The following is a 25543-nucleotide window of genomic DNA, read 5'->3' as shown; positions in this document are numbered from 1 at the left end:
CCGACGAGATCCCGAGCATCTGAGTCCGATCCGGCAATGGTCCAAAACCGTCTACCCGGCCGGAAACCTTCCACATGCACCGTCCATGTTTCACGGTCGTAAACCTCTGATTTGGTTACCACAAATGCATAGATACACTCATATCAACAAGATAACAATTGATAAAATTCACAAGAGCAGCGATGGGTAGCCAAACAAAATAGAAAATGCAGTTTGTAATACAAGCAAGGAAAGTAGTCTCATACATTTCCAGGCAGCATGACACACAACACATGCTGCTGAATCAACCACACAAATTAACAACATTGTTTGCTAGTCTTGGTTTCCTCCTTTTCAAAAAAAAAAAGTCTTGGGCACACCAATGGGGTTGTGCGACCGACCTTACGTGCTACAGGCTCACCAAACCCTTCTTATTAAAGCCATACACATAACCACAATGCAAACCACACAGACCCACAAAAACCAAAGTTGAGCAGGTGCGTGCACACACCCACAACATCAAGCTTGTACGAATTTATTCTTCAGAAAACACACCAGCAGACACAAACTTTGTAGGCAAACATCTGAGGGCACCGTTGCAGCAACGACAGCAGCCGAGAGAGCATCAAGACTTCGCCGTTGTGTTAGCCACCACCAATCCTACACATATATAATGGGAATGATGGGAGCAGAATGAATGAAACACATAATGCATATATATACACGATGTTGGGGAACGTCGCATGGGAAACAAAAATTTTCCTACGCGCACGAAGACCTATCATGGTGATGTTCATCTACGAGAGGGGATGAGCGATCTACGTACCCTTGTAGATCGTACAGCAGAAGCGATTAGAGATCGCGGTTGATGTAGTGGAACGTCCTCACGTCCCTCGATCCGCCCCGCGAACAATCCCGCGATCAGTCCCACGATCTAGTACCGAACGGACGGCACCTCCGCGTTCAGCACACGTACAACTCGACGATGATCTCGGCCTTCTTGATCCAGCAAGAGAGACGGAGAGGTAGAAGAGTTCTCCGGCAGCGTGACGGCGCTCCGGAGGTTGGTGATGATCTTGTCTCAGCAGGGCTCCGCCCGAGCTCCGCAGAAACGCGATCTAGAGGAAAAACCGTGGAGGTATGTGGTCGGGCTGCCGTGGAAAAGTCGTCTCAAATCAGCCCTAAAACCTCCGTATATATAGGTGGGAGGGAGGGGAGGAGGCAGCCTCAAAACCTAAAGGTTTGGCCGAAATTGGAGGTGGAGGAGTCCTACTCCAATCCTACTTGGAGTAGGATTCCACCTTCCCACTTGGAAACTCTTTCCACCTTGTGTTTTTTCCTTCTCAAACCTTATGGGCCTTAGTGGGAACTTATTCCAGCCCACTAGGGGCTGGTTTATCTCTTCCCATAGCCCATGAGACCCCTTGGGGCGTGACACCCCTCCCGATGGTCCCCGACACCCCTCCCGGCACTCCCGGTACACTACCGATGAGCCCGAAACTTTTCCGGTAATGCACGAAAACCTTCCGGTAACCAAATGAGGTCATCCTATATATCAATCTTCGTTTCCGGACCATTCCGGAAACCCTCGTGACGTCCGTGATCTCATCCGGGACTCCGAACAACATTCGGTAACCAACCATATAACTCAAATACGCATAAAACAACGTCGAACCTTAAGTGTGCAGACCCTGCGGGTTCGAGAACTATGTAGACATGACCCGAGAGACTCCTCGGTCAATATCCAATAGCGGGACCTGGATGCCCATATTGGATCCTACATATTCTACGAAGATCTTATCGTTTGAACCTCAGTGCCAAGGATTCATATAATCCCGTATGTCATTCCCTTTGTCCTTCGGTATGTTACTTGCCCGAGATTCGATCGTCAGTATCCGCATACCTATTTCAATCTCGTTTACCGGCAAGTCTCTTTACTCGTTCCGTAATACAAGATCCCGCAACTTACACTAAGTCACATTGCTTGCAAGGCTTGTGTGTGATGTTGTATTACCGAGTGGGCCCCGAGATACCTCTCCGTCAGACGGAGTGACAAATCCCAGTCTCGATCCATACTAACTCAACGAACACCTTCGGGGATACCTGTAGAGCATCTTTATGGTCACCCAGTTACGTTGCGACGTTTGATACACACAAAGCATTCCTCCGGTGTCCGTGAGTTATATGATCTCATGGTCATAGGAACAAATACTTGACACGCAGAAAACAGTAGCAACAAAATGACACGATCAACATGCTACGTCTATTAGTTTGGGTCTAGTCCATCACATGATTCTCCTAATGATGTGATCCCGTTATCAAGTGACAACACTTGCCTATGGCCAGGAAACCTTGACCATCTTTGATCAACGAGCTAGTCAACTAGAGGCTTACTAGGGACAGTGTTTTGTCTATGTATCCACACAAGTACTGTGTTTCCAATCAATACAATTATAGCATGGATAATAAACGATTATCATGAACTAAGAAATATAATAATAACTAATTTATTATTGCCTCTAGGGCATATTTCCAACAGTCTCCCACTTGCACTAGAGTCAATAATCTAGTTCACATCACCATGTGATTCCAACGAATCCAACACCCATATAGTTATGGGGTCTGATCACGTCTTGCTTGTGAGAGAGGTTTCAGTCAACGGTTCTGAAACTTTCAGATCCGTGCGTTCTTTACAAATCTTTATGTCATCTTATAGATGCTGCTACTACGTGCTATTCGGAAATGCTCCAAATATCTACTCTACTATACAAATCCGTTTCACTACTCATAGTTATTCGGATTAGTGTCAAAGCTTGCATCGACGTAACCCTTTACGACGAACTCCTTAACCACCTCCATAATCGAGAAAAATTCCTTAGTCCATTAGTTACTAAGGGTAAATTTTGACCGCTGCTAGTGATTCAATCATGGATCACTCTCTGTACCTCTCAACATACTTTGAGTCAAGGCACACTTCAGGTGCGGTACACAGTATGGCATACTTTAGATTCTACGGCTAAGGCATAGAAGACGACCTTCGTCTATTCTCTTTATTCTGCCGTGGTCGGGTTTTGAGTCTTACTCAAATTCACACCTCACAACGCAACCAAGAACTCTTTCTTCGCTGATCTATTTTGAACTCCTTCAAAAACTTGTCAAGGCATGCATTTTATTGAAACTTTCATTAAGCGCTTTTGATCTATCTCCATAGATCTTTGATGCTCAACGTTCAAGTAGCGCAATCCAGGTATTCCTTTGAAAACTCCTTTCAAACAACCTTATATGCTTTACAGAGATTCTACATCACTTCTGATCCACAATATGTCAACCACATATACTTATCAGAAATTCTATAGTGCTCCCACTCACTTCTTTGGAAATACAAGTTTCTCATAAACCTTGTACAAACCCAAAATCTTTGATCATCTCATCAAAGTGCTTATTCCAACTCCGAGATGCTTGCACCAGTCCATTGAAGGATCGCTGGAGTTTGCATACTTGTTAGTATCCTTAGAATCGACAAAACCTCATGGTTGTATCTCATACAATGTTTACTCAAGGAAACCGTCGAGGAAACAATGTTTTGACATCCTACGTGCAATATTTCATAAATAATGCATCAACAACTAACATAATTCCAACAGACCTTTAGCATCGCTACGAGTGAGAAAGTCTCATCATAGTCAACTGTTTGATCTTGTCGAAAACATCTTTGCGACAAGTCGAGCTTTTCTTAATAGTGACTTATCACCATCATCGTCTGTCTTCTTTTAAAGATCCATCTTTACTCAATAGTCTTATGACCATCAAGTAGTTCTTTCAAAGTCTACACTTTGTTTTATACATGGATCCTCTCTCGGATTTCATGGCTTCCAGCCATTTGTCAGAATCTGGGCCCACCATCGCTTTCTCCATAATTCGTAGGTTCACTGTTGCTCAACAACATGACCTCCAAGACAGGGTTACCGTACCACTCTGTAGTAGTATGCGACCTTGTCAACCTACGAGGCTTGTAGTAACTTGATCCGATGCTTGATGATCACCATCATCTGCTTCCACTTCAATTGGTGTAGGCGCCACAGGAACAACTTCCTGCACCCTGCTACACACTGGTTGAAGTGATGGTTCAATAACCTCATCAAGTTCTACTACCCTCCCACTCAATTCTTTCGAGAGAAACCTTTCCTCGAGAAAGGATCCGTTTCTAGAAACAAACACTTTGCTTTCGGATCTGAGATAGGAGATGTACCCAACTGTTTTGGATATCCTATGAAGATGCATTTATCCGCTTTGGGTTCGAGCTTATCAGACTGAAACTTTTTCACATAAGTGTCGAAGCCCCAAACTTTCAAGAAACGACAGTTTAGATTTCTCTAAACCTCAGTCTATACTGTGTCATCTCAACGGAAATACGCGGTGCCCTATTTAAAGTGAGTGCGGTTGTCTCTAATGCATAACCCATAAACGATAGTGGTAATTCGATAAGAGACATCATAGTATGCACCATACCAAATAGTGCGTGGCTATGACGTTCAGACACATCATCACACTATGATGTTCCAGGTGGCATGAACTGCGAAACAATTTCCACATTGTCTTAACTGCGTACCAAAACTCATAACTCAGATATTCATTTCCATGATCATATCGTAGACAGTTTATCCTCTTGTTACGACGAACTTCACTCTGAAACGGAATTGAACTTTTCAACATTTCAGACTTGTGATTCATTAAGTAAATACTCCTATATCTACTCAAATCGTCAGTGAAGTAAGAACATAATGATATCCACTACGTGCCTCAGCACCCATTGGACTGCATACATCAAAATGTATCACTTTCAACAAGTTACTATCTTATTTCATCTCAATGAAAACAAGGCCTTGCTCATGTGGTATGATTTGCATGTCACTAGTGATTCGAAATCAGGTGAGTACAAAGATCCATCAGCATGGAGCCTCTTCATGCAATTTATACTAACATGACTTAAGCGGCAGTGCCACAAGTAAGTGGTACTATCATCATCAACTCGTATCTTTTGGCACCAATATCATGAACATGTGTAACACTACGATCGAGATTCAATAAACCATTGAAGGTGATTATTCAAGAAAATAGAGTAACCATTATTCTCTTTAAATGAATAATCGTATTGCAATAAACACGATCCAATCATGTTCATGTTTAACGCAAGCACGAAATAACAATTATTTAGGTTTAACACCAATCCCGATGATAGAGGGAGCGTGCGACGTTTGATCATATCAATCTTGGAAACACTTCCAACACGTATCGTCACCTCGCCTTTAGCTAGTCTCCGTTTATGCCGTAGCTTTCATTTCGCGTCACTAATCACTTAGCAACTGAACCGGTATCCAATACCCTCGTGCTACTAGGAGTACTAGTAAAGTACACATCAACATCATGTATATCAAATACACTTCTTTCGACTTTTGCCAGCCATCTTATCTACCAAGTATCTTGAGTTGCTCCGCCTCAGTGATTGTTCCCCTCATTACGGAAGCACTTAGTCTCGGGTTTGGGTTTAATATTGGGTCTCTTCATTAGTGCAGCAACTGTTTTGCCGTTTCACGAAGTATCCCTTCTAGCCCTTGCCTTTCTTGAAACTTAGTGGTTTTACAAACCATCAAATATTGACGCTCCTTCTTGATTTCTACTTTCGCAGTGTCAAACATCACGAATCGCTCAAGGATCATTGTATCTATCCTCAATATGTTATAGTTCATCACGAAGCTCTCACAGCTTGGTGGCAGTGTCTTTTGGAGAACCATCACCATCTCATCTGGAAGATTAACTCCCACTTGATTCAAGTGATTGTCGTACTCAAACAATCTGAGCACACGCTCATCGATTGAGCTTTTCTCTTTTACTTTGTGGACAAAGAATCTTGTTGGAGGTCTCGTACCTCTTAACAAGGGCACAAGCATGAAATCACAATTTCATCTCTTTAGAACATCACTTATGTTCCGTGACGTTTTACAACGTTTTCGGCGCCTTGCTTCTAAGCCATTAAGTATCTTGCACTGAACTATTGTGTAGTAATCAGAAACGTGTATGTCGGATGTTCACAACATCCACAGACGACGCTCGAGGTGCAGCACACCGAGTGGTGCATTGAGGACATAAGCCTTTTGTGCAGCAACGAGGACAATCCTCGGTTTTACAGACTCAGTCTGCAAAGTTTGCTACTATCAACTTTCAACTAAATTTTCTCTAGGAACATATAAAAACAGTAGAGCTATAGCGCAAGCTACATCGTAATTCGCAAATACCATTAGACTATGTTCATGACAATTAGTTCAATTAATCATATTACTTAAGAACTCCCACTCAAAAAGTACATCTCTCTAGTCATTTGAGTGGTACATGATCCAAATCCACTATCTCAAGTCCGATCATCACGTGAGTCGAGAATAGTTTCAGTGGTAAGCATCTCTATGCTAATCATATCAACTATACAATTCATGCTCGACCTTTCGGTCTCATGTGTTCCGAGGCCATGTCTGCACATGCTAGTCTCGTCAAGCTTAACCCGAGTGTTCCGCGTGCGCAACTGTTTTGCACCCGTTGTATGTGAACGTTGAGTCTATCACACCCGATCATCACGTGGTGTCTCGAAACGAAGAACTGTAGCAACGGTGCACAGTCGGGGAGAACACAATTTCGTCTTGAAATTTTAGTGAGAGATCACCTCATAATGCTACCGTCGTTCTAAGCAAAATAAGGTGCATAAAAGGATTAACATCACATGCAATTCATAAGTGACATGATATGGCCATCATCACGTGCTTCTTGATCTCCATCACCAAAACACCGGCACGATCTTCTTGTCACCGGCGTCACACCATGATTTCCATCATCATGATCTCCATCAACGTGTCGCCATCGGGGTTGTCGTGCTACTCATGCTATTACTACTAAAGCTACGTCCTAGCAAAATAGTAAACGCATCTGCAAGCACAAACGTTAGTTATAAAGACAACCCTATGGCTCCTGCCGGTTGCCGTACCATCGACGTGCAAGTCGATATTTCTATTACAACATGATCATCTCATACATCCAATATATCACATCACATCGTTGGCCATATCACATCACAAGCATACCCTGCAAAAACAAGTTAGACGTCCTCTAATTTTGTTGTTGCAAGTTTTACGTGGTGACCGGGGGTATCTAGTAGGATCGCATCTTACTTACGCAAACACCACAACGGAGATATATGAGTTGCTATTTAACCTCATCCAAGGACCTCCTTGGTCAAATCCGATTCAACTAAAGTTGGAGAAACCGTCACTTGCCAGTCATCTTTGAGCAAAGGGGGTTACTCGTAACGATGAAACCAGTCTCTCGTAAGCGTACGAGTAATGTCGGTCCAAGCCGCTTCAATCCAACAATACCGCGGAATCAAGAAAAGACTAAGGAGGGCAGCAAAACGCACATCACCGCCCACAAAACCTTTTGTGTTCTACTCGAGAAGACATCTACGCATGAACCTAGCTCATGATGCCACTGTTGGGGAACGTCGCATGGGAAACAAAAATTTTCCTACGCGCACGAAGACCTATCATGGTGATGTTCATCTACGAGAGGGGATGAGCGATCTACGTACCCTTGTAGATCGTACAGCAGAAGCGATTAGAGATCGCGGTTGATGTAGTGGAACGTCCTCACGTCCCTCGATCCGCCCCGTGAACAATCCCGCGATCAGTCCCACGATCTAGTACCGAACGGACGGCACCTCCGCGTTCAGCACACGTACAGCTCGACGATGATCTCGGCCTTCTTGATCCAGCAAGAGAGACGGAGAGGTAGAAGAGTTCTCCGGCAGCGTGACGGCGCTCCGGAGGTTGGTGATGATCTTGTCTCAGCAGGGCTCCGCCCGAGCTCCGCAGAAACGCGATCTAGAGGAAAAACCGTGGAGGTATGTGGTCGGGCTGCCGTGGAAAAGTCGTCTCAAATCAGCCCTAAAACCTCCGTATATATAGGTGGGAGGGAGGGGAGGAGGCAGCCTCAAAACCTAAAGGTTTGGCCGAAATTGGAGGTGGAGGAGTCCTACTCCAATCCTACTTGGAGTAGGATTCCACCTTCCCACTTGGAAACTCTTTCCACCTTGTGTTTTTTCCTTCTCAAACCTTATGGGCCTTAGTGGGAACTTATTCCAGCCCACTAGGGGCTGGTTTATCTCTTCCCATAGCCCATGAGACCCCTTGGGGCGTGACACCCCTCCCGATGGTCCCCGACACCCCTCCCGGCACTCCCGGTACACTACCGATGAGCCCGAAACTTTTCCGGTAATGCACGAAAACCTTCCGGTAACCAAATGAGGTCATCCTATATATCAATCTTCGTTTCCGGACCATTCCGGAAACCCTCGTGACGTCCGTGATCTCATCCGGGACTCCGAACAACATTCGGTAACCAACCATATAACTCAAATACGCATAAAACAACGTCGAACCTTAAGTGTGCAGACCCTGCGGGTTCGAGAACTATGTAGACATGACCCGAGAGACTCCTCGGTCAATATCCAATAGCGGGACCTGGATGCCCATATTGGATCCTACATATTCTACGAAGATCTTATCGTTTGAACCTCAGTGCCAAGGATTCATATAATCCCGTATGTCATTCCCTTTGTCCTTCGGTATGTTACTTGCCCGAGATTCGATCGTCAGTATCCGCATACCTATTTCAATCTCGTTTACCGGCAAGTCTCTTTACTCGTTCCGTAATACAAGATCCCGCAACTTACACTAAGTCACATTGCTTGCAAGGCTTGTGTGTGATGTTGTATTACCGAGTGGGCCCCGAGATACCTCTCCGTCAGACGGAGTGACAAATCCCAGTCTCGATCCATACTAACTCAACGAACACCTTCGGAGATACCTGTAGAGCATCTTTATGGTCACCCAGTTACGTTGCGACGTTTGATACACACAAAGCATTCCTCCGGTGTCCGTGAGTTATATGATCTCATGGTCATAGGAACAAATACTTGACACGCAGAAAACAGTAGCAACAAAATGACACGATCAACATGCTACGTCTATTAGTTTGGGTCTAGTCCATCACATGATTCTCCTAATGATGTGATCCCGTTATCAAGTGACAACACTTGCCTATGGCCAGGAAACCTTGACCATCTTTGATCAACGAGCTAGTCAACTAGAGGCTTACTAGGGACAGTGTTTTGTCTATGTATCCACACAAGTACTGTGTTTCCAATCAATACAATTATAGCATGGATAATAAACGATTATCATGAACTAAGAAATATAATAATAACTAATTTATTATTGCCTCTAGGGCATATTTCCAACACACGACAGGATGAAAGAAATGAGAAAAGAAAGTGAAGGAATTATTAACTTGTTGGTACGCATCTACACTATACATATACAGTATTGTTTGATGTTCAATTATTACAAAAGGAAATGTTAGTTTTATATCATACATGCATGAAATAAGAAATGAAGGGAGAAAGTCTTGTGCTTACATAGATACCTGAGCGGCTACGTGGATTCACCATAGAACTGAGCCTCTAGGAAGAGACTTCTTGTAATGAGATGAATGGCGCGGCTTAAAGAGGGAAGGATGATGGCCGACCTCCAGTCCGTCCCACTCCAGCTTCTCCCACCAGTCCTTCTCGCAGTCTACAATGGGGCCCCTATCTCGGCTAACTGATGGGAGGCGCCTGAGACCCCAACAGCCCCTGAGCCACACCCTCTCAAGCTTGGGTGCATGCATCTTGACCCCACATATATGTTGCAGCTTATAGAGCTCATACAGGTGGATGTGCTTCAGTCTTGGGAACCCAAGTACATCTTCTTTGAGGTCAGGATGAACAGGAAACACCACCTTTAGATCACCACATTTGACAATGTGAAGACTTCCTAAGTTGGACAAATATGATCCTTGAATACCCATCAACAAGGGGAGCACAAATGTGAGCCTCGGGCAAGAGTACAAGTGTATGCTCTTCAGTTTGGCAAATGAAGTGTTGTCGGTGCCACTGAAGGTCCTTCCTTTGTTCCAAATGCAGTGAACATTCAAGAGATCAGAAGCCCAAAAGGTTTCTATTTCTTCAAAGGGGTAGATTCTATCATAGTTAGGGGTGAAGACTGTGTGCAACTTGGGGCATCTCACCACATGGCACTGTTTTAGATGTCGCCAACCAAGTGCCGTACCATCAATGGACGTCATGTATTCAGGGATGACAATGATGATGGAAGAATTGTCATGCACATGCAACGACTCAACGTTATTCATCGCAAACATGGTTGCCCTTATTATTTGTTGACTCTCCACTTTAGCATTGCTAATTCCCTTACCAATCTCAACATGGCAGCCTGACGGCTGAAACTGCATTCCATTGCTGTATTGATGGTCAGTAATTATGTTGCCAATAGAGGCATCAATGTAGGTGTTGTAAGTATTGGGGGCTAATGACATCCGTCGAGGTGGGGCCATTATTTGCCCACTATTACCAGGGCCCATCTTCTCCTTCATATAGCTTTGTCCGTTAACATTGGTCGTACAAGGGACAAAAAGATTGAGATGGAACCTATTGCTCTTCCAACAGAATCGGGCATTGTCTTGTAACACCAAGGACCGAAAAAACCTTATGTCAATCATAGTAACATACACTTTATGTAGTGTTGTTTGAACAGGGCTGACCGAGGAACCAATGTGCAGCACTGTAAGTGTTGGTAGACCCTTTTCTGGCCATATAATGGCATGGAGTTGCAAACATTCCAGTAGAATTATTTGTTGGAGATTTTGGGCATGCACTTCTTTGAGGTCAAGTGTTTTTACCAGTGTGCCTGATAGATCTAGCTCCTCAAGTTTTTTAAGTGATCCACGCAATATGAACTTCAACAATCTTCCACAACCAGCCAAAGAGATACGAGATATTTTGGCTTGCTCATTTTGATCCACTCTTGTACACACATCTAAGCTGAATGATTCAAGTGACACAGGGAGTCCTTCTGGGCCAACAGTCTTCAGCCCAATACAACCATCTAGAACCAAGATCCTGAGTCTTGTTGCCCCTGATAGACATGGCAAAAGTTGTATTGTACTATTCCCAAATAGATCGAGGAACTCCATCTTCACCATATCTTTAAATTCGTTCATTTCACATGTCTGCCAAGGGGATGTGGGCTCAATTACTCGAAGCTTGTGAAGGTTCTGCAGTTGTCTCCATGCAAAACCGCGACACCAAATCCTTCCTTTCTTTATATGTACCTCCCTAATGTTTGCAGCCATCTGCTCTGTTATTTCTGTCGATAAATCCAACTCCCAGTCAGTGATCCTATTGTGGATCTATGATTTTGTTTACGAACCTTTTTTATAATATGGCTGCATGCATCGATTGATGTAAAGGCCGGGGACTGGGTTCCTCCATTTCCAAAAAAAACTAGCTTTGGTGTTTTTTTTGAGAATTGATTAGCAGCTAGCTTTGCACACTCCACGTAGGCGCTTCCCGCAGCTCTCGATCCAAAATTTGGACCAGTACATGACCTTGCCATTGATATGTATCTTCTTTATGAGGAAATTGCCACCATTTACCTATCTAGGGATTCCAATTCATCATAGACGATTGACAAATAAGGAATGGAAATGTATTGAATATCGATTCGAGAAGAGACTAAGCTGGTGGAAGGGCAAGCTAATGTCATATGGAGGAAGGTTGGTACTGATAAACTCGGAGTTGACAAGCGTGCCGATGTTTCTTCTATCTTTCTTTGAAGTACCGTCGGGAGTACGAAAAAGATTAGATTTTTATCGATCTCGTTTCTTCTAGCAATGTGATGAGACTAAGAAGAAATACAGACTAGCAAAATGGGATATAATCTGTAGACCAAAACACCAAGGGGGTTTAGGTATTGAGAATTTAGAGGTTAAAAATAGATGTCTTCTTAGAAAGTGGCTATACAAGTTATCTACTGAGACCGATGGGATGTGGATATAAAATTTGAGAAATAAATATTTACATTCTAAGTCTCTCGCTCAGGTCAAAGCTCGCCCTAATGACTCTCGTTTCTGGAAGGGGTTAATGAGGGTGAAGGTAACGTTCTTTAACAGGGTTAAGTTTATTGTTGGTGTCGTGGGTATAAGCCTGACAGTAGATGTGTAGGGTACGAATGAGATGGGCAGAGTCCTAGCTATGGCGAGGTTGTATGAGTTCAGGCCCCTCTGCGGTGGAGGTAATAGCCCTACGTCTCAGTGCTCTCGGAGCTTGTTACCGAGTGTAATATGGTGTACAATGTTTTTCTAACCCTCTTACCAGTGGGGGAGGGCGGCTTATATAGAGTGCGCTGCCCTCCACAACGGTTCTGATTCAAGGGTGGAGTAGTGGCGATTGAATGCATGCGTTACAGGTAACGTATGTTATAAATGCTAGTAAATGCACCCGGAAACGTACGGCAGTTTTCCTCCAGAGAGGTTACGACGCACCGAGTGTATCCAGTCGGTAGGCCCGGTGTACTCCGAGTCTTAGCCTCCGACTGGATGATTCTGGGCCCGTTACCGACTGGATGATGGGGGCACCTTAATACACTCGAGCATACTTAAGGTCCTGCCCCTTGCGTGGGGTAGTCCTTGGGTAGGACCTGTAGGACAGGCCTATGACCCTACCCTAGGACTATGACCCCATCATTAGTCCCCGAATGGATTGGGGTTGAAACGTCAAAGCAATGCCCGAGGCTCAGATCCGACTGGACTAGGTTCGGTTTGGGCGTTGCTTGCCTCTATCCATTCTATCTCTCCTGACCAATGATCCGAGTGAATGTGTTCTGCGAAACGGACTGTCGGGAACCGAGTGCTTTCGTGGCATCTTTTGACGCGACCGGTCAACTGACAGCAGCGGATTTTCCGGGATCTCAAATTTCGGGTTCCGTGCGCTTAGCGGGGGCGACGTCAGCGCGCTCGAGTAGCGCCTGACTCCTCGATCCTCGCCGATATTGCCGCCGCTGGTTGGGCAGATAAGATTTCGGGCCCGCTCGCCAGCGACCCAGTCGGTGTTCTATTTAACTCTGGCCGACAAGACCCTTCGGTTACGCTCGCCGAATTCTCTGCTCTTGCTTGCTCCGTCTTCCTTGCCATCTCCTGCGCTCATACGCCCTTCTTTTCCCCTTCCTCTCGAGAGCTCGCCATCGCCGCCATGACCAGTGGTCAGACCAGCAAGATGGGGCAAGGAAGAAGAAGAGCAAGGCGGCGGCAGCGGCCATTGCCAGCGGGATGGATCCAGGGAGACTTTCTCCCCTCCACGGTGACGGAGGAGACCTGCTGGAGCTGGTAGAGCACGGCCAGCTCGTGCATAAGTCCTGGAGGCTGCCGGCGGACGACGAGAATGAGCCGGCGCCACGAGAGGGGGAGCGCGTCTTGCTCCTCAGCCACGTTCACCAGGGCTTCTCTCTGCCCCCGCATCCTTTCTTCAAAGGTATCATGAATCATTTTGGCGCTCAACTCCATCACTTTCCTCCGAATGCCATCGCCCACCTTTCTGCCTTCATCGTTTTATGCGAATGCTTTATTGGTTGTCCTCCCCATTGGGGTTTATTCAAACACATCTTTTCCGTCCGTTCTCAAACCATAAAACATCTTAGTTAGTCGGATGACAAGACGCATCTCCTCCAGCTCTGTGGGGGTTTAGGGTTTCAGAAGAAGGGTCGGAGTAGTTACCCTGCTCTGCAGTTGAGCGAGTCGGTTAGGAACTGGCAGTCGACGTGGTTCTACTGCCAGGACATAGCCTGTCCGAACGCGTCGACTGGGCTGCTTCCATTCAGTCTAGACCGTCCTGCTCCGCCCAAGCAACTCGCTCTCTCGAAAGCGGAGAAGAAAGACATCCAGCCTTTGGTCGAGGCACTTGCGGATGTTGTCGGGAGGGGGCTCACTGGGATTGACTTGCTGGAAGTCTTCATCGGTCGGCGAATCCAGCCCCTGCAAGCCCGCCACCACGCTATGTGGCACTACGCAGGACCCGAGGACTCCACTTGGACCAACGTGGAGGGCATTCTCGAGGAGAAGGTGACCTGAGGGGTGCTCCAAATCACGGGTCCCTGTGAGAATCCCAAGGGGGCCCGCCGAGTGATGCCTTACGGTGCGGACAACCCCCCACCGAATCAGGTGAGTAGCATCAGCCGAGTGCGTTGAACTGTCTTGATTTCAGCAGCTCATTTATATCTTCGCGTGATGCTTAACGTTTCCGACTGAAATTCATGCAGGCGTGGACCAACTGGTTCTCCCCTGTCTCGAGCGGGAAACTGGAGGAGGAAGAGGAAGAAGGCAGCCAGGAGGGGAGCGTGGAGAGCGACGAATACATCTTCGACAGCGGAGAGTCGGAGGAGGAAAACAGCGAGGAAGAGGAAGAGGATAAAGAGCCAGACTCGCCACCTCCACGGCCAGAGCATCGGAATAAGCATCGGCAAGAGCCTGCCGTCCCTTCGGCTCCCCCTGTGTCGTCGAGTGCCCCGCCTGCTGCCCCGGCTGCGCCGAGTGTTCGAGGTACCAAAAGAGCCAGGGACGCAGCCACTGAACCTGTAGGCCAGTCCACCAAGGCGTCCAAACCGAGTGGATTCAAACCTCGGAAGGCTCTGCCGCGGATGAGGGTGGCCATCCCCGTCACCTCCACGTAAGTGAATCTAGTTTTCGGCCCTTTCTGTTGGCCGAGTGAACTCTTGTTTTACAAGTAGAATGGTCTTCACTCGACAGGGTTGCCACTTCTGCGACCTCGCCGGCCCGCCAAGGGGACGACCCCATGGATACGGACAATGTCGTTTCATCACAGCCAGGTACGTTGTGGGAGAGTCGGGTATTTTATTCGTGCAGACTGCGCCATCTCTTTCTTCTTCTGAAGCACTGCGTTATTCGGCTTGTCAGGGGGGAGAGCTGACCCGACTGTGGAGCCCGTCGAAGAGCTTGTCCTTGAGGCTGCTCCTCCTGCTGCCGCCCCTGCCGCCGATGCTCCACCGAACAAAGTGCCTCCGCCGACTGAACCGGTGCTGACGGGTGAGGAACCGACTGGGGCGAACCTTGGGATGAACCAGGATCTTCCCACGATTCCCGGTTCGTCGAACGCTGAACTCAACATTCGATGTGTCCCGGAGGAGCAGGTGGGAGCGGCCAAGGGGGCCATGGTCCAGGCGGAGCTGATGGCCGGAGAGGCCAAGAGGGTTTATGACTCCGCTGCGGCTTTATATCAGCGGAGCTTGGAGCTGCGCGATGACATCCGAGTAAGTAACCTAGTAAGTACTTACTTTTCTTCTGTAACCCAGTGGGTGTTGTCTGTTGTTTGCAATGGGTTCACTCCGAGTGAACCCAGTGGGTGTAGTCCCCGAGACTTCTGTCGAGTGTTTGCACCGACAGTTGTCTTTATACATTTGGTCTTTATGTTTGTCGTGTCCGTAGACAAGATTTCCGAGTGCGAGTATTTACTGCAGTCGGAGCACTCTTGCGGTAAGAGTCCCCTAGAGTAAACTACACACAAGTCGAGTAGTTTTAGCCTCGGAGGCGTAGGTGAAAACGTGCACCTCAATAGGGCAGACCTGCTTGAGGTGCGTGCCAGTGGGGTCACTCTTAGTGAACCCACTGGGTGTAGTCCCCGAGACCGCTGTCGATTGCTTGCGTCGGCAGGGGTCTGAAAAACTTAGTGTGTGAACTGATAAACTTGCTGACTGCTCTTTGTTTCTTTGGTGTAGAAAAGTTGTGAAATGGGAACTTCTTATGAAGCCCTCAGAGCGGAGAGGAACCAATATGCTGGTGAACTGGAAGCTGCAATGCTTGCCATGGCTGGTATGAAGGACGCTCTGGAAGCGCGAGAAAAGTCCTTGGAAGAAGCTCGGGAGGCAAACAGGGTGTTGACAGCGGAGACGCAGATGATGAGGAAACATAGGACCGAACTGCATAATCAGATGGGCGTCCTGAACAGAAGGTGCATAGCTCAAGAGAAGTATGTCACCGACTGGGCTGCGCAAATGATGAATTGTCTGGCTGGTAAGTCTTATGCTTTGTCGAGTGGCTGTATCGTGTGCCATACACTCAGTTTTCATTGCCTGCTTGCTTGTTTGTGGCAGACTTTTGCGGAGACCCTGAAGCTGAAACGGCGGCTGTGGAACGGTCTGTTAAGGACAAAGTTCCACTCGGTGAGGACGCCAATCGGGATCTGCTCCGAGCAAAAATCCGCGTAAGCAAAGTAGGTCCTTTCATCGGTCGACTGAGAGAAGTCGTCGGCCGAATTAACAAGGAACTTTGGCCGGAAGACGAGTCGCGGGAGGAGATGGAGACCCTAACGAGCCGACTGGAGGAGGTGCCGAGCCAAGTGCAATCTTGGAAGAAATCGGCAGCGCGTTGCGGTGCTGATGTTGCGCTGTCTTTGGTCCGAGTCCATTGCAAGGAGGTGCGGGAAGATAAGCTGAAAGCGTTGAAGGTCGCCAACACGAAGAAACTTCAATTCGAAGACTTCATGGAGACGTTCCTCGAGATTGCCACCCGCATCGCTGATGGAATTGACTTGGACACTTTTGTGGAGTCCTCTAGTCCTGACGCCGGCCCGGCTGACGCGTAATCAAACGTTATCCTCGGTATGCCGAGTGTTTGTCTGTAATATCCTCTGGCCACTTCTGTTGGCCGTCATACTTTTAAATTGGTGCGGGTAAGCTTGATCCGCACCGAGTCAATTATTATTTCTAGACTGTTGGAGTCGCAATGGAAACACTTAATCTTTTGCTTGAATGCTGTTTGGAGTTGAACACTTAATGTGTACTCGTAGAATATTAAGACTTAGGTGATTCATGATCACTGCTAAGTTCCCGAGTGTAACGTATAGTGCACACTCGGAGGAGGTTAGTACTTAGATGATTGTTGATCACAACTAAGTCTCCGAGTGGAACGTATAGTGCACACTCGGAGGAATTTATTACTTAGGGGATTCGTGATCACAACTAAGTCCCCGAGTGCGACGTATAGTGCACACTCGGAGGAAGTTAATACTTAGGCGATGCAGGATCGCAGCTAAGTCCCCGAGTGCGACGTATAGTGCACACTCGGAAGAAGTTAATACTTAGGCGATGCAGGATCGCAGCTAAGTCCCCGAGTGTGACGTATAGTACACACTCGGAGGAAGTTAATACTTAGGCGATGCGGAATCGCAGCTAAGTCCCCGAGTGTGACGTGAAGTGCACACTCGAAGGAGATTAGTACTTAGGCGATGCGTGATCGCAGCTAAGCCCCCGAGTGTGACGTATAGCGCACACTCGGAGAAAGTTAATACTTAGGCGATGCAGGATCGCAGCTAAGTCCCCGAGTGTGACGTGAAGTGCACACTCGAAGGAGATTAGTACTTAGGCGATGCGTGATCGCAGCTAAGCCCCCGAGTGTGACGTATAGTGCACACTCGGAGGAAGTTAATACTTAGGCGATGCAGGATCGCAGCTAAGTCCCCGAGTGTGACGTGAAGTACACACTCGGAGGAAGTTAATACTTAGGCGATGCGGGATCGCAGCTAAGTCCCCGAGTGTGACGTATAGTACACACTCGGAGGAAGTTAATACTTAGGCGATGCAGGATCGCAGCTAAGTCCCCGAGTGCGACGTGAAGTGCACACTCGAAGGAAGTTAGTACTTAGGCGATGCGGGATCGCAGCTAAGTCCCCGAGTGCGACGTGAAGTGCACACTCGAAGGAAGTTAGTACTTAGGCGATGCGGGATCGCAGCTAAGTCCCCGAGTGCGACGTGAAGTGCACACTCGGAGGAAGGTAGTACTTAGGCGATGTGGGATCGCAGCTAAGTTTTTTTTTGTGTGTGACTGTAGTCTGCAACCGCGGAAGAACTCTGAATCTGCAAAAGAAATTGAATCTGCTGTATATTATTTCGCCAAAACTTGTTCGTTACATTGCTTCAGTCGGCGGTCACGTATAAAAACGCTTGAGGAGGTCTCCGTTCCACGCGCGGGGCTCGTCGGTCTCCTTCTGAATGTTGTAGAGTCTGTATGCCCCGTTGTTCAGCACCTTTGAAATGATGAAAGTACCTTCCCAGGCCGGAGCCAACTTGTGTGGTCTTTGCTGATCCACTCGGAGCACCAAATCGCCAGCTTGGAACGTGCGGCTCCTGACATGTCATGCATGAAAACGTCGCAGATCTTGCTGATAAATTGTTGAGCGAGTAAGTGCCATCTCGCGCTCCTCCTCTAGAAGATCGACTCCATCTTGCCTTGCTTGTTCTGCTTCGGCTTCGGAGAAGAGTTCAACTCGCGGGGCATTGTGAAGCAGGTCACTCGGAAGGATCGCTTCTGCTCCATAGACGAGGAAAAACGGTGATCGCCCTGTTGATCTGTTCGGAGTGGTGCGGAGGCCCCAGAGCACTGAAGGTAACTCGGTTACCCATGCACCAGCAGCATGTCCTATCTCTCGCAAGAGTTGGGGCTTCAAACCTTGAAGGATAAGTCCATTCGCACGCTCTGCTTGTCCATTGGATTGCGGATGTGCTACGGAAGCAAAATCCACTCGGATACCTTGACTCGCGCAGAAACCTTTGAATCTGTCCGAGTCGAAGTTTGTCCCATTGTCTGTGATTATGCTGTGAGGCACTCCGAATCTGGAGATGATGTCTCTGACAAACTTCACGGCTGTGGAGGCGTCGAGTTTCTTGATGGGCTTGGCTTCTATCCACTTTGTAAACTTGTCGACTGCCACCAACAGATGTGTGTAACCTCCTTGGCCTGTCTTGAATGGTCCGACTGTGTCTAATCCCCAAACTGCAAACGGCCACACAAGTGGGATTGTCTTTAGTGCAGATGTTGGCTTGTGGGACTTGTTGGAGTAGAACTGAGAGCCTTCGCATCGATCGACCATAGCTTTGGCCATTTCGTTAGCCTGCAACCAGAAGAATCCAGCTCTGAACGCTTTGGCGACGATTGCTCTTGAAGAAGCATGATGGCCGCAAGTTCCCGAGTGGATATCCTCTAGGATCAACTGCCCTTCCTCTGGGGAAATGCAACGTTGGAGGACGCTTGAAACACTCTCCTTGTACAATTGACCGTCAATGACAGTGAACGCCTTCGACCTGCGAACTATTTGTAGGGCTTGGACTTCATCTTCTGGAAGTTCTTGCCTTAGGATATATGCCATAATCGGCATAGTCCAATCGGGAATGATTACCAGAATCTCTGTGACCAGATCAACCATAGCAGGCACATCGACTTCAGTCGGGTCTGTTGCGCTCTTGGGTTGTACTGGCTCTTCCGTGAAGGGATCTTCTTTGACTGAAGGAAGATGGAGGTGCTCGAGGCAGACATCACTCGGGATGGGTCTCCGAGTGGATCCGAGCTTCGCCAATTCGTCTGCCGCTTGGTTCTTCAGCCTTGGAACATGATGAAGTTCTAGACCTTCAAACTTCTTCTCCAGCTTCCTGACTGCATTGCAGTAGGTTGTCATAGTGGGGTTCCTTACGTCCCACTCTTTCATCACTTGGTTGACCACCAAGTCTGAACCGCCATAGACCATCAGGCGACGGACGCCGAGTGAGATGGCCATGCGCAATCCGTAGAGAAGAGCTTCATACTCTGCCTCATTGTTAGAGGAATCAAAGTGTATCTGAAGCACATACTTGAGCTTGTCACCCTTTGGCGATACGATCACAACACCAGCGCCGGATCCGTTCAACATCTTAGACCCATCGAAGAACATTGTCCAATGAGCCGAGTAGATGTGAGTCGGTTGCTGTTGTTCTACACATTCTGCTATAAAGTCAGCCAGAGCTTGGGACTTAATAGCTTTCTTGGCCTCGAACTTGATGTCGCAGTACAGCATCTCCATCGCCCACTTCGCCACTCGGCCTGATGCGTCCCGATTGTGGAGAATTTCCGACAACGGAGCATCAGAAACGACAGATACCGAGTGGTCTTGGAAATAATGAGCCACCTTCTTTGCAGTCATATAGATCCCATAGATAAGCTTTTGATAATGGGGATACCTCTGCTTGGAAGGTGTCAGGACTTCGGAGACGTAGTACACTGGCCGCTGAACTTTGTATGCTTTGCCTTCTTCTTCTCGCTTGACTGTAAGAACAGTACTGACGACTTGATTTGTAGCCGCGATGTATAGAAGAAGGGGCTCTTTACTGAGCGGAGCAGTAAGAACCGGCTGGGTGGAAAGTAGGACTTTGAGGTCGTCGAATGCGACTTGGGTTTCATCTGTCCACTCGAAGGTATCTGATTTGTTCATGAGTCGGTACAGAGGAAGTGCTTTTTCGCCGAGTCGACTGATGAACCTGCTCAAAGCTGCTAAGCAACCTGTGAGTCGTTGAACATCGTGTATTCTGACCGGCCTCTCCATTCGGATGATGGTCCCGATCTTTTCGGGGTTAACATCGATCCCTCGTTCGGAAACGAAGAAACCGAGTAACTTTCCGCTGGGAACACCGAATGAACACTTGGTAGGATTTAGCTTGATATCGTACCTACGAAGGTTGGCGAATGTTTCTGCCAAGTCAGTCAGCAGGTCGGAACCTTTGGGTGACTTGACTACGATATCATCCATGTATGCCTCCACATTGCGACCGATCTGGTCAAGGAGACATTTTTGGATCATGCGCATAAAGGTAGCTCCTGCATTCTTCAGACCGAAAGGCATGGTGATGTAGCAGAAGCACCCAAACGGGGTGATGAAAGCTGTTTTCAACTCATCGGGACCATACAGACGGATCTGATGATAACCCGAGTAGGCATCAAGAAATGATAAACGCTCGCACCCCGCAGTCGAATCGACAATTTGATCTATGCGGGGGAGCGGAAAATGGTCTTTTGGGCAGACCTTATTGAGGTGCTTGAAGTCAATGCACATTCGGAGTGACTTGTCCTTCTTGGGCACCATGACTACATTGGCGAGCCACTCGGAGTGGTTAACCTCGCGAATGAATTTGGCAGCTAGCAGCTTAGCCACCTCTTCTCCGATTGCCTTTCTCTTGTGCGCGACGGACCGGCGCAGGCGCTCTCGGACGGGCCGAGCAGCGGGATCCACATGCATTCGGTGCTCAGCCAACTCCCTAGGTACACCTGGCATGTCAGATGGCTTCCATGCGAAGATGTCCCAGTTCTCACGGAGGAATTGGGTGAGCTCGGCTTCCTATTTGGGATCCAGGGTGGTGGAGATGTTCGTCGGGGCGGCAGACTCGTCCGTCGGGTGGATGCTGACCTTCTTAGTCTCTGCTGCCGACTGGAACGCGGACTCAAAAGCTGGCTTCTTTGAGCGCATTAAGTCGGCAGGGTCGACTGTCTTCTTGTACTCTTCGAGCTCGAGTACAGCCATCTGCTGGTCGGCGATCCTTGATCCCTCTTGCAGACACTCCTCGGCTCGCTGGCGGTTGCCGGTGATGGTGATAACGCCCTTTGGACCGGGCATCTTCAACTTCAAGTACACATAGCACGGGCACGCCATGAAACTCACGTATGCCGGGCGGCCCAGAATTGCATGGTAAGCGCTCTGGAAATCCACCACCTCAAACGTGAGCTTCTCCTTGCGAAAGTTCTTGTCGGAACCAAAGATGACCTCCAATGCGATCTGGCCGAGTGATTTGGCCTTCCGCCCTGGGACGACTCCGTGGAACTGCATATTGCTCTCGCTGAGTCTGGACATCGGAATGCCCATCCCCTTGAGAGTGTCGGCGTACATAATATTCAGCCCGCTGCCGCCGTCCATGAGGACTTTGCGCAGTCGGACTCCTTCCACCACCAGGTCGACGACCAGAGCCTGCCTTCCTGGGGTGGGGACGTGTGTCGGATGATTCGACTGGTCGAAGGTGATCGCAGTCTGAGACCATTTGAGAAACTTGGGGGCAGTCGGAACTGCCATGTTGACTTCTCTGTTCACTAGCTTCAGTCGACTCTTGCTTTCGACGTCAGCGGAGATCATGAGGGTTGCATGGACTTGGGGGAACGGATCCTCCTTGTCCTCCTCATCCTGTTCAGGATTCTTCTCACTCGGCTGCCCTTCGCTGAACCCCTGGATCAGGAGACGGCACTGCCGAGTGGTGTGCTTTGCGTATATGGGGTTACCTTCCTCGTCCATCTTCGTGTGGATTGGACAAGGCTGGTCCATGATGGGATTGTTGAAAGGCTTTTTCTTGGGGGTGAACTGCGCTTTCCCTTTGCCCTTGAATTTGGCACTGGTTACAGCTACAGCTTCTGCTTGCGGTGTGGGCGGAACCTTCGGTTTCTGCTTCCGAGTGTTGCTCCCGTCGGCGTCGCCGACTGTCTTGTGTTTGCCGCTACGGATGTGGTCCTCTTCTTCGCCATTCGCGTAGCGAGTTGCTATCTCCATCATCTTGCTCATGGAGATGTCGCCCGTTCGACCGAACTTCAAGTACAACTCCCTGTACCGCACGCCTGCCTAGACGGCGCAGACTGCTTGATGCTCGGTGACGTTCTCCACCGTGTGGTAAAGAGTCGTCCATCGCTGGATGAAGTCGTGCAAGGGCTCATTCGGCTTCTGGACACAGTGCTGAAGCTCCACAAGACCTGCAGGGCGCTTGCACGTCCCTTCGAATGTTCTGATGAACACTCGGGCCAGATCTGCCCAACTGTAAATGCTTGAGGGGGCCAACTGGTTCAGCCAAGCTCGGGCCGAGCCGTCGAGCATCAGAGGGAGGTGCTTCATAGCGACATGGTCGTCTCCTCCTCCGATCTGGACTGCCACTCGGTAGTCATCTAGCCATGTTTCGGGCTTGGACCCTCCTGAGAATTTATCGATTCCGGCCGCCAGTCGGAAATGGGGCGGGATATCAGCCGAGCGGATGGCTCGACAAAAACACTCGGGGCCGGACACGATGGCCCTGCTTCCACTCGGACGGTCCATATCACGGCCATCGCGGTGGGCTCGACCTCTGTCGACTCTTCGCTGGGCGATTCGCCCTCTTGCGTCGGGTCTTGGGTCATAAGTGTCGCCGACCGAATGCCGATCATCATGATGTCGGGACCCATAGGGCCCACCCCGCGGAGGGGTGCATGAGCGACGGCGATACTGATGAGATCCAGGGCTGTGAACCGATCGATGCGTGTTTGCATGGACGGAACTATTGTGGATCCAATTGTGTGACTGGGAGACTGCCGAATTCTGCTGTTGCGCCGTGCGCAACAGGGCTCGGATTTGTTCGATTCCCCTTCCTGCCTCCGAATCAGTCGGCTGGAGGGAATCGTCAATCTGGGCAGCCGCGGCCAGGTTGAGGAGAGGTGTGCGGAACACCTCCACGTTGCTCCGCCGAGTGTGTCGGCTGGCAGAACGACGAGGCGGACGACGCGCACCGGATGCTTCGCCAACTTCACCTCGGTCGGCTTGACGAGGATCTTCATGGGAGTTGGCCATGTGTACTTCTGCTGCAGGCCCACGACCCACGTACTCGATAGGAAGCTCAGTCGGAACCGAGTCCGAGCACTGGGAGCGTGGGGCGACTACAACAGACTCCAGAACTGCCACCTGAGAGGACGCGATCTGGCGCGCTCGGGCATGCTGCACCCAATGTTGGAGACGCGGACTGCGGGACCGCTTACTGCGGCGAGTGACGAGGGTGCAAGCCGGAAATGGAGCCGATTGTTGGAGAAGAAGAACGCCGCGAGCGCCAGCACGGAAGTGCGTGGCCCCGCGACGGGGAAGCGCCTCGACGTCGAGGGGTGCCTCCCGAAGCCACACCGAATCGCCGACGACGAAGGAGAGAGCACCGAAGAGGATCTGGTGACCCATGCTCGAATCTCCACCGGACGACATGACGAAAGGAAGTAGTCGCAAACTCGCCGGAAGTCGCTTAGACGTCTGCCCCACGGTGGGCCCCAACTGTCGTGGGTATAAGCCTGACAGTAGATGTGTAGGGTACGAATGAGATGGGCAGAGTCCTAGCTACGGCGAGGTTGTATGAGTTCAGGCCCCTCTGCGGTGGAGGTAATAGCCCTACGTCTCAGTGCTCTCGGAGCTTGTTACCGAGTGTAATATGGTGTACAATGTTTTTCTAACCCTCTTACCAGTGGGGGAGGGCGGCTTATATAGAGTGCGCTGCCCTCCACAACGGTTCTGATTCAAGGGTGGAGTAGTGGCGATTGAATGCATGCGTTACAGGTAACATATGTTATAAATGCTAGTAAATGCACCCGGAAACGTACGGCAGTTTCCCTCCAGAGAGGTTACGACGCACCGAGTGTATCCAGTCGGTAGGCCCGGTGTACTCCGAGTCTTAGCCTCCGACTGGATGATTCTGGGCCCATTACCGACTGGATGATGGGGGCACCTTAATACAGTCGGACATACTTAAGGTCCTGTCCCTTGCGTGGGGTAGTCCTTGGGTAGGACTTGTAGGACAGGCCTATGACCCTACCCTAGGACTATGACCCCATCAGTTGGCAATGGTAAAACAACCAGATTCTGAGAAGACACATTGCTAGGGAATACGCCGTTAGCTTTGCAATACACTACCCTATACAATATTGCTCAACATAAGGAAGATTACGTTGCGAGAATATTCCAATCAATACCTCTAAACATCCAATTCAAGCGAGCTCTCGTGGGAGAAAGATGGAATGCCTAGATACATTTAATCGGACGGCTGATGAAGATTCAAATGTCTGATCAGGATGATACCATTCAATGGAAATTAACCACCTCGGATAGGTTTACAGTAAAATCAATGTACATCAACGTAATTAATTCTGGACCAATCTCGAGATCTTTACATCTATGGAAGATTAAAGTGTCGCTCAGAATTAAGATTTTCTTGTGGTTGTTAAACAAGGAAGTTGTGTTAACCAAAGATAATTTGATGAGACCGAGATGGATAGGTAGTTCTAAATGTTGCTTCTGTGATCAAGATGAAGCAGTCAAACACATATTTCTTCATTGTCCTCTGGCCAAATTGTTATGGCGCGCTATTCACATAGCTTTCAACATTGCTCAACAAAACAGTATTAACATACTATTTGGGACGTGGCTCAACGGAGTAGACGGACGTACAGCGAACAACATAATGATTGGAATAAGTGCGTTCTTTTGGGCTATTTGGAATACGAGAAACGATCATATTTTTAACTGTAAGAATTCCAAAAGAATTTGCAGGTTATCTACAGATCTACAACTTGAATCCGTACGTGGTCATTACTCGGCTGTGTGGAGTCCAGGAAGCTTATGGTTATTGGGTGCAATCGATGGGAGACGGTCGCACGGGCTATAATCAGCCGATTTGGATGGCGAGTTACAAACATACTAGGTGTATAGGCATCGTAGTCTATTGCTTTATTGTCGCCGCATTTGGCAGTCCTTCACCGCCTGTGTGCGGTTTTTATCTTAGTTTGCTTTCATTTCCAGAACTTAAGACCTTGGTTACTTGCTGTTTTAATAAAATGATTTTATGCATAGATTGATGCAGAGGTCGGGGGATGACCCTCCTTATCCAAAAAAAAATTAGGAAATTGCCACCGAAGGCCCTCCCCCTCCATTAATAATATGTATATATAGCCCGCAAGTTTGCATGGCTGTGTATGCAATGCATGCCTCGGTGGAGTAGGTTCT

General features: G+C 48.5%; 1 protein-coding gene across 1 annotated transcript; it reads right to left on the bottom strand.

Moving 5' to 3' along the window:
- Positions 1-332: 332 nt before the first annotated feature.
- LOC123431444 lies at positions 333-10483 on the bottom strand. Its single transcript, XM_045115222.1, has 2 exons — positions 9505-10483; positions 333-639 (listed from the first exon to the last, which is right to left on the bottom strand). The coding sequence occupies exon 1, from the start codon at positions 10468-10470 to the stop codon at positions 9523-9525; it is 948 nt and encodes a 315-aa protein (XP_044971157.1). The 5' UTR covers positions 10471-10483; the 3' UTR covers positions 333-639; positions 9505-9522.
- Positions 10484-25543: the final 15060 nt, after the last annotated feature.

The sequence above is a fragment of the Hordeum vulgare genome, chromosome 2H (assembly GCF_904849725.1).
Source record: "Hordeum vulgare subsp. vulgare chromosome 2H, MorexV3_pseudomolecules_assembly, whole genome shotgun sequence".
NCBI classification, from domain to species: Eukaryota; Viridiplantae; Streptophyta; class Magnoliopsida; order Poales; family Poaceae; genus Hordeum; species Hordeum vulgare.
This window is presented reverse-complemented; position numbering and strand designations above follow the sequence as displayed.

Coding starts and splice junctions, on each gene's coding strand:
- LOC123431444 (XM_045115222.1), bottom strand. CDS start 10,470: ATGGCCCCACCTCGACGGATGTCATTAGCCCCCAATACTTACAACACC.